At 34.8% G+C, this 9,258-nt stretch overlaps 2 protein-coding genes across 4 annotated transcripts; one reads left to right on the top strand and one right to left on the bottom strand.

The window, feature by feature from the left end:
- The first annotated feature begins 597 nt into the window (after nucleotides 1-597).
- On the top strand, nucleotides 598-4,521 carry LOC149477448 (uncharacterized). Its single transcript, XM_089711048.1, has 2 exons — nucleotides 598-669; nucleotides 3,727-4,521. Exons 1-2 carry the CDS (start codon nucleotides 598-600, stop codon nucleotides 4,519-4,521), a joined length of 867 nt encoding a protein of 288 aa, XP_089567174.1.
- On the bottom strand, nucleotides 3,413-8,010 carry LOC149477447 (eukaryotic translation initiation factor 2 subunit 1-like). 3 transcript variants are annotated; one of them, XM_089710741.1, is made up of 5 exons: nucleotides 7,908-8,010; nucleotides 7,576-7,810; nucleotides 6,379-6,499; nucleotides 4,657-5,185; nucleotides 3,413-3,708 (listed from the first exon to the last, which is right to left on the bottom strand). In XM_089710741.1, exons 2-4 carry the CDS (start codon nucleotides 7,682-7,684, stop codon nucleotides 5,122-5,124), a joined length of 294 nt encoding a protein of 97 aa, XP_089566867.1. In that variant the 5' UTR covers nucleotides 7,685-7,810; nucleotides 7,908-8,010; the 3' UTR covers nucleotides 3,413-3,708; nucleotides 4,657-5,121. The 3 variants fall into 3 exon arrangements, with proteins under 3 accessions (XP_089566867.1, XP_089566866.1, XP_089566865.1); XM_089710740.1 differs by lacking the exon at nucleotides 7,576-7,810 and having other exon boundaries at nucleotides 7,908-7,996; XM_089710739.1 differs by lacking the exon at nucleotides 3,413-3,708 and having other exon boundaries at nucleotides 4,637-5,185.
- Nucleotides 8,011-9,258: the final 1,248 nt, after the last annotated feature.

Below are 9,258 nucleotides of genomic sequence, written 5' to 3'. Positions count from 1 at the left end.
ATGTCTAATTTACTTATTAAGATAGCATTTTAATTTTTATAATTAATGCAATCATTTTTATCAGCGGAATTGGCATGTACCTACTTGGTGTTGTAGTCAGTTTTGTTGTAGTTGTACAACTAGGTAGTTTACGTTTAGTTTGCAAGTCAAAACTTTTAAAAGAGGTTTTGTTAATTGTATTAGACAGTATTTCGATTTTAATTATCTAATAAATTATAAAGGTCGGCGGAATATTCAGGATTTTTATGTAATAGGCCGTAAAAGGTCAGGCAACAGTCTATTGGTTTTAGTCTTCAATTACATCAATTATACGTATAGTTACTCTAAATTTCAGAATGAAGCAATAATATACCATCAATAGGTGATATTCAATATTAAATGAAACTACCTACTTACTTATAATATTTTCTTTTATCTTAAATTAAAAACCATAGGTATCTACCTACCTATCGGTAACATAGGTTGGTACTTTAAAATATTACATATACCTACCTATAATTACATAACATCTATTCATATCTGCATTATCTTTGCTACGATTATTATAGTACCTATAGCGAATAAACCAATTTATTACGTTGTTCATATAACAACGGAATGTATAAATTAAAAACGAATTGGGTGTGGATTGAGGCGAACGACGACGACGAGCAAGCCGATATAAAAGTGGTTTGACCAATAAGCGTGCAAGTTATGTCTTACGTCATGAACTGTTTAGTGTTCGCGACACAGGTTCGCGACGTTCCTACTATTATAAGGCTATTTATACGCAAAGCGTTAAGCGTAGTAGTAATAATACCTAATCAAATAAACATTCCACTGTAATTTCGTAACGAGATTGTTTTAAAATTAAAGAGAAATAGTTATAAATGTAGTAACAGTAGTTTTTGAAGTGAAACTTCTTTATCGGGGTTGGAAACAAATTTAGTGTAACATTTTTTCGTTACGCGTGACATTTTTCCGTTACGCGCCATCTTTTTCTTATCCCTACCCTTAGATCATTAAGTAATGATCTAAGTCCCTACCACGCGTGATTGGACGTATTTCTGTAAAGTTGCATAATATAGTAAATTATTGAAGTGAAAACTTCTTTAGCGGCGTTGGGTATAAAATCTTAAACTCGCGTCAGGACACGTGGCGATCGAAAAAGCGTAAGACGGATTTTTTTTTAGCCCTTATATTCCATGCGTAAGACGGATACCATTCCAAAATATCAAACATGCTGAACGTTAATAATCAAGTTTTCACTTCTGACGGCACTCCCGGAGTGCAACCGTCTTTTTTTTTTGAAAAATATGGTCATAAAGAAGTTTCACTTCTTACGTGTGTACACTAGTACACGCACACATTTTTTTTATTATCTAACACACATCCATTCGATTATAAAAATACCATTTTGTTTCTGGTTTAGGGATCTACCGTTTTATGACCGACATTAAATATATTTGTCAAAGTCAACCTTTATAATAATTTCTAAAAGGAATAAGCTACCTGCAAAAATGTATATAAGTGTTCTTGAGAAATACAAAAAATAATAAAATATATAAACATTGCAAAACAATGAGAAATTTGAAATTTTTTAAGTTCAATAAGATAAAGTTACTTGTTACGTTATATTTATACAGCAACGACCGTCGCCGCAGCCGACGCGCTATGTCCAGCTGCAATCGCGACGCTATTGACTCCTCGTTAGTAAGAAGCCTAACATTACAATCGTGCGGTATCACAAAATAACCTTCAAACCTTCGGCTACGTAGTATAATAACACAGTATGATATTATTTACTTTGTGTATTCGACGGAACCATGAGAACAAATTTCAATGTTAAATAATTTACAAATATACGGTCTAGTTACTATTCCTATCATGTACATTTTAAATTTTGTTTTCTCGATAAATAGTAAGTAAATACCTAAAACGTGAATGCTACGTCCTAATTAGTTCTTAAATAATAATTATGGTAAAATTACTGTTATAAAATAAAGAAGTCTGGGTTCAAGAGATATATAATGCCCAGTGTACATCTAGAAAACTCGTTTGTCAAAAGAATCAAATCCCTTTACCATTCGTTTATACTTCTTACTTAAAAATAAACATTTTATTGCTTCTCAATTCTCATACCACATATGACAGAACATCAGATTACACAGTACCTACACGGTACCTACATTACAGTTACAGATCACCTTACCAAAACAAAATAAAAGGCTGCATCTCAGTAAATACTTATGGTCATTACTCATTACTGTCACAAACAACACTGTTTTTCAGTTGCAATAATTCGTTGGAATTATTATATTTTATGCGATCTAGTACATATTAACTCAATGTATGCGATTTCCATAACTTATCTATGTTGAACATCACTGCCAACTATCATCAAAATCCGTTTAGTAGTTTTTGCTTGAAATACATAGTAACAAACAAGCATGCAAACAAGTATGTCGCAGACAAACTGAAACTACTTATTGAAGGTATATCAGACCAACATATAACCAGGGCAGGCATATACAACAGAAGAAAGCTAATACGTTTGATAGGAAAAATAAAACAACATAAAATGTGAGAATGTTTTTTATTGTTATTTCTGTACATTTCTTTATACACATATTTAAAAATTAAGCAAATATATTTGGAACTTAGCACAGCGCCTTTTGATATTTTTTCGCCAATCTATTATCAAATATACAAACTTAGAACAGATGTATTGTAGACTTCACATGAGTAGAAAGACGGAACAGAGACTAAGCTTCAAACAACCGCGCGAATCGATTGCACTACTACAAGTACGCGGGGCATGTGTGTGTGACCGCAGGCCGCTTGTCACGTACGCAGCGATTCTGGATAAAACCGGTTTGCGCTTGCACAGGCTGAGGACAGTCTCAGGGTTGATACGACGCACGTTGTTTGTTTTATTAGTTGCAACTTGCAAGTTTTAATATTTTAATATAAAACGTAATATTGTATTGTTAAAAATGGTTGTTTATTGTACTGTGTGTACTACTACTACTACTAGAATACTAGATAATACTAGAAAAACTAAAAATATATCATATTTCATTTATCCCAAGGAGTACAATAGGTGAGTAAATATTTTGATTATTACTTTTTCAAGTAAGTACCTACTTGCGTTTATTTCATTAGGTCCTTTTTTAATAAGAAGAGAATTGTACACGGTGTGTTTTTACCTTTCATTATTATTACAAGTTTAGCATTTGTAAGTATGTATGTATGTATTGTAAGTGTGTACATACCTACCTACTACAACCCAACCCACCCAGGTTGGGTTGTAGTAGGTAGTTTTGTTTAATTTGTCTTAACCTATTGTGACAACCCTACCAAAATAGGTAACAATTTTGCACGTTCTTAAGAAGCTTAGTCTCTGTTCCGTCTTTCTACTCATGTGGTAGACTTATAATGAGATAAAAAACTCCATGTATCCGAAGAGAAAAACTACCTACCAGTCTTCAATAATTAAAAGATATTTGGAAAATGAAAAATTATTTATTTTTTGCTGAAATAATTTTTCATTTTCAGTTAAACCTCAGAAAAATAAAACAATATTTTAAAATTAATAAAATAAACAATTTTTTACTCAATATGAGTATTTTCATGTACCTACTACAAATTCTTGTTCATAGTAATTTTAACTTGTGTTCTAAATAAATGAGTTTGAGTTTGAGTTAAATAAAAACAGTATATACCGGTCTTGCAAATCTCTCTCAGGACCAAGTGGATGAGCATCGGAAACAACTTGTGTCAAAAATTGAGAAATCTCTTGAAGAAGTCTCAATATGGGGTCAAAACAATCTTGTCCAGTTTAACCCCTCAAAGACGCAAGTTTGCGTATTCTCAGCTAAAAAGAGGTCTTTTGCAGTGTCACCTACATTCCAGAACACTCCTCTCAAAGCCACGCCTTGTATCGGAATTCTCGGTATCGACATTGCGAGTGACGTACAATTCCGCGGTCATCTGGAAGACAAGGCTAAATTAGCCTCAAAGAAACTTGGGGTGCTCGCTAGAGCGAGACAGTACTTCACGCCAGCACATCGCCTACTACTCTACAAGGCCCAAGTTCGGCCACACATGGAGTACTGCTCGCACCTATGGGCTGGAGCACCCCAGTATCAGTTACTTCCTTTTGACCGCCTTCAGCGTCGTGCCTGCCGCATTGTCGATCTACCTGAGCTCACCGATCGGCTGGACCCTCTGGCTTTGAGGCGCGATGTTGCGTCTCTGTGCGTATTTTATCGCATATACAACGGGGAGTGTTCTGAGGAATTATTTGCCTTAATACCACCTGCACAATTCCACCACCGCACTGCCCGGCACAAGCAAAAATATCATCCACACCACCTGGATGCATGGCGCTCGACAACCGTGCGTTTCGCACGTCATTTCCTACCCCGTGCTACACTCTTGTGGAACAATTTACCACCTTCCGTGTTCCCCAACCAATACGACATGGGAACCTTCAAGCAAAGAGCCTACACCTTCCTGAAAAACCAACTTCCACCTTAAAACCGGCAATACGATCGCAGTGTTCCCAACGCTGTGATCGTCATGGGCGGCGTCTATCACCTACCACCAAGTGAGTCGCCTGCCCTATTGCTAGGGTTACTATAAAAAAAAAAAAAAAAAAAAAAAAAAATGTACATATTTTCTTAATGTTTTTTTTTATTGTGTGATAGGGAAGCGCTTGACCGACGATTTCGCCTGATGGTAAGCTGAGATGTGGCCTATGATGGAGCGCGCTTCCCTAGAAGGTACCCGTTCACTCTTCGCTTGAAGACCCCCATGTTGTACTCGTCGGGGAACACATACTCAGGAAGCATGTTCCAGTCCCTCGCGGTTCGGATGAAGAATGTCGATCCGAACCGCTTTGTCCGGGTACATGGAACATCCACCATATGGCGATGCCTAGAGTCTGTACGCCTCGACGATCGATGGAAAAAAGGGGATGGCGGAATTAAATCGTGCAATTCCGCAACGCACTCACCAAAGTGTATCCGATAAAATACCGATAAACTTGCCACTCTGCGACGGTGGGCGAGGCTCTGGAGTTTTTTGCCTACTAGCTCCTCGTCGTTTATTAGCCTCTTGGCGCGCCTCTCTATCGCCTCAAGCGCCTCCAGCTGGTACTTGGCGGAACCGTCCCAGAGGTGAGAGCAGTAATCCATGTATTCTGTAAGTAAAGAATGTTACTCATACAATAAAATAAAAATGTATGCCTATTAGACTAATGAATTAGTCAAAAGAAATATATATTTTCGCGACATAAAAGTAGCCAATCAAAGCACATTATTCACTTGGTACTTATATTTTTTTTTATGTTTACATAAATTGAAACATTTTCATAGGGAATTTAAATAAACATACATTGCATATCCATGAAAATTTATAACAAACTAGCTTCCGCCCGCGACTCCGTCCGCGCGGATGTCGGTCTTCGCGTGGATGGTTTATTTCTCCATTTTGAGTAACTCTGACAATGACATCTTATAAATATCTATTGGACCCAAATACGGCTAGGCCTAAAAATAATACGCAACGTGTTCGCGGTTCTACAGAACAACGTCTATGGATAAAACTGAAAAATTAAGATTAATGTTTTTTTAACGTATTTTTCCAGGATAAAAAGTATCTTATTTTACGCCCAGGATAATAAGGTATAATTATACCAAGTTTCATCGAAATCGAACCGGTAGTTTTCACGTGATGTCTTCACATACAGACAGACAGACAGACAGACAAAAATTTTTTGTTGTGTAGCGTGTTGTCATCCTTCCTAAAGTCAAACTATTGCTTGTAATATTGAAAATCTTCGGTGTAAGCATCGCAATCATCATCATAATATGCTACAAATTAGTTATGCAACAATATACATAATGTATGTTATAGCTGTCAATCATAGATGCTTGTTTTAGTTATAAAAATTATTGATTTTCATAGACAAAGAAATAAACTCATTATGCAAACAAATATCTCTACATAATATAAAAATGAATGCCTAAGAGCGAGCACGCACGAGCAACTTTGTCTCCGCAACTATTTTGTCTCTCCACCCAACACCCATGGGCTAGTATGAAAGTGCGCGCACGTAGCGACGCAACTCCCCATACAAATTGATGGGAGAGACAAAATAGTTGCGGAGACAAAGTTGCTTGTGCGCGCTAGCTCTAATTCCCATGGTCATGGCATGCTTGAAAAATTTACCGATTTCGATAATTCTTTCTTTAATGTGTTCTTTATTGTCAGGCAAAGGATCTTAAGAAAGAAAAATCGAGAAAATTTAACGAATTTTACACTTCACTAAAGTTAATGTTAATTGCGTCGACGCGCAAAAAAAAAAATTTGACTTTGGATCAAAAAATTTACCCTTTTCTTTGTCCAGTTTCGTGCCACAGGATCGAGTTCACTGCTTTCGCCTTGGCGTACCTCTCTGTGCACTTGTCAATGTCCTCCGCGGAAACACGACGTTTTGACAAGTCTATGTAACCTAGAATGAAGAATAGTGGAACAGTATTATTTCCTTTTCGGTCAATTTTATATTCCGTGAATTGTTTTACGTTTTGCAGGTCGTTGTTACTATTGCGATAGGAAAAAGAACCGCAAAACAAAGTATAGTTGTTTCAAATGTGGAAAACACATGTGTCTAGAACATGTGATTGTTATATGCCGAGAATGTTCATTTACAGTAGATATAATGGACACTAATGACAAATAGTTTATTATAGTTATTCTAAACAAAAATTAGTAGTTTTTAGGTATGTTTTCTTTATTTCATTTTATTATAATTTAGATTATTCTAGAACTTTACGTAAAATGATCTCAAAAATAGATGTCATTTTAGAGTTCCTATTACACAGTGCCAATTGATGATGAATGTGATTTATTTCTAAGATAATTGTAGTCAAGTTTATAAGTTGTTATGTAGTTGTAAAAAAGAAAATTCCATTTTGTTATGTTTAATGTTGATTTATAACGGTGATTTCCACCCAGAGTCAAAAATTTTGAGTTTTTATAGACCTTTGACTTAGAAGTAATGAGTAATTAAGTTGTTTTTATTTTATTTCACATGTTTAAGACCTCTTTTTAATCATGTGCTATACAATAAGTCAAAATATTCATTTGTTTTCCCAAACGAGACACCTAAATTTGCGGAATCACAGACCGCGCGACTGCTTGTGTTCGGCGCAAGGGTGCGACCGCTGGAAGGTTAAGGAAATTTAATTGGTATAGTACTTTCTTATGGAATAAACTTTTGCCGTAACAATTTAATAGTTTGTTACGTTGTAGTTTAAATTTAGTCGAACAAGACACAAGTTCTACCTTTATACTGTAAATCAAAATTTAGTCATGCCAGAAATTCACTTTTCTTTTAATCAAAACATAATTATATTCGATTTCTTATTATCTTTACACGTCTTTCAAAAACATATCGTAATAATGCCATGAGACAAATTAATAGAATCTTATATCTTATAGAACTTATTTTAAATATAGTAGTTTAATTTCATAGTGATGAACCATATCAAAACTAGTAACAATATTATAGTTAGTTATATCAATTACCGTTTTCTTTGTCCACTCTGATGACCACAACCGGCTCAGTCTTGCCAACACGAATGAGTTTGTTGATAGAACGAATACGACGTCTGGATAACTCAGAGAGCAATATCATGCCCTCGATATTATTTTATTCGAGCAAATGTACGTATGCGCCCATCTCAGCGATGGAACGCACATTTACCATCACATTTTCCACTTCAGGATATTTCTCCTGGTAAAACCTACACGACAGAGGCATCTGAAAATTGGGGAAATTATAACCTCTTTAGAATCAATTTGATATTAGTTTGTGAAGACCAAATTGAAGGTAGTAATTGTGTTTAAATAAAACAGACCTTTAAAAACTTTCTTGTGTAGTTTTTTTAGTAATTTAACTTTGAAAAATCTGATGAAACTATTTTGTTCACGTTGAGCCTTGCAAAACTGACAAGTGACAACTGACAAGTGACAATTAATGGATAGTCTTATATCTTAATAATGTCATTTCAGCTCTATAGAATACAAGGCAATTGAGAAATAGAATAAGATTTGTATGGAATTACAAATAAATTTGCGTAGACATTATTATATTGAAAATAAAAATTAAAGGTTTATTCAATTCGGCATGTGTCACTTTCTATTTATTTTTAAAATATTGAAAATCGACACTATAACCTTCCTACAAGTCCGTCATGGTCCGTCACCGTCCGCGTCATGGTGTTTCAGTTAGATTATATTTTGTATGATTTGATGAAAGGGTTGATTAAGGTTCTTGTTGGGTTCCATCGGTTCCATCGTCTGGAACCTCAAACAGACCGAATCCATCATCGATCATGCTTTTAATTAATTAACACCTACCTAATAAGTTGTTCTTTTGAAAAAGAAGATTAAAAAGCTATAATTTAAGTGCACTTAAGAAGATTGGTATCTACTTATGAAAATAAATCATGGATGAAAGTTAACAAAACTATGTTCTAAAAATATTACGATTCATTATTATTAGTCCAATCTTGATAGAGACATTGACCTAGCATCAATGAACAAATCCATTTATTAGGTAGTTAGATGTAAGGTCAAATTGTTCGCATACCGAGAATGTAATGTTAATTGATATTTATGCGTGTTATATTTTAATTGATTTCTTCGAAATCCGCGCACTTACTCAAAAGTTTTGTAAGCGCTTTTGTACCAATACCTAATGAGGATGAAAATGTCATTTTTCCTCTTCCGGTTCCATATAGGTAAATAAAGACCATGATTACATTGAATTAACTAACTAGGTACCCTTACGCCATAACAATGAATTATCTAACTACCCTTACGCCATATGATATTATAACTAAACACCAATTGCATATGTGAGTGAAAAAGCGAAAACTGATATAAAATGTGGCTAATTAGCCACGTTTCAACGTGTCACTTCCGGAGTGCTAATACTACTCTTTTTACTTAGATATAAATTATTATATCTCCTTCCACTTAAAAGTAGTTTTGAAGATCATAACAGACTTTTGCTATACTGGTACATTTTGAAATAAGCTGAAATTTTCAATTGGATATTTCTCTAATTCGTTAAGTATTTGTTATTTCGCGAAGGGTTTTAGTTTGCAAAAATTATACATTTCTTCTTTAATCAGGATAATATTGCTGTATTAATTTGGATCACCCAAAACATGAAACAACTGGATACCACCAGGATCACTAACG

Source organism: Colias philodice, chromosome 25 (genome assembly GCF_061535455.1).
Source record: "Colias philodice isolate Cphi_HAF_F1 chromosome 25, ilColPhil1 Martin Lab GWU primary, whole genome shotgun sequence".
In the NCBI taxonomy this organism is placed as follows: domain Eukaryota; kingdom Metazoa; phylum Arthropoda; class Insecta; order Lepidoptera; family Pieridae; genus Colias; species Colias philodice.
Note: the sequence above shows the minus strand (reverse complement) of the source record. Positions and strands in the feature narration are given on the sequence as shown.

Excerpts from the sequence above, each read along its gene's own strand:
- LOC149477448 (XM_089711048.1), top strand. The coding sequence starts at position 598 with ATGTATAAATTAAAAACGAATTGGGTGTGGATTGAGGCGAACGACGAC. Across the intron at positions 670-3,726 it reads AGCAAGCCGATATAAAAGTG|GACCAAGTGGATGAGCATCG; the intron begins GTTTGACCAATA and ends AATCTCTCTCAG.
- LOC149477447 (XM_089710739.1), bottom strand. The coding sequence starts at position 5,180 with ATGGATTACTGCTCTCACCTCTGGGACGGTTCCGCCAAGTACCAGCTG.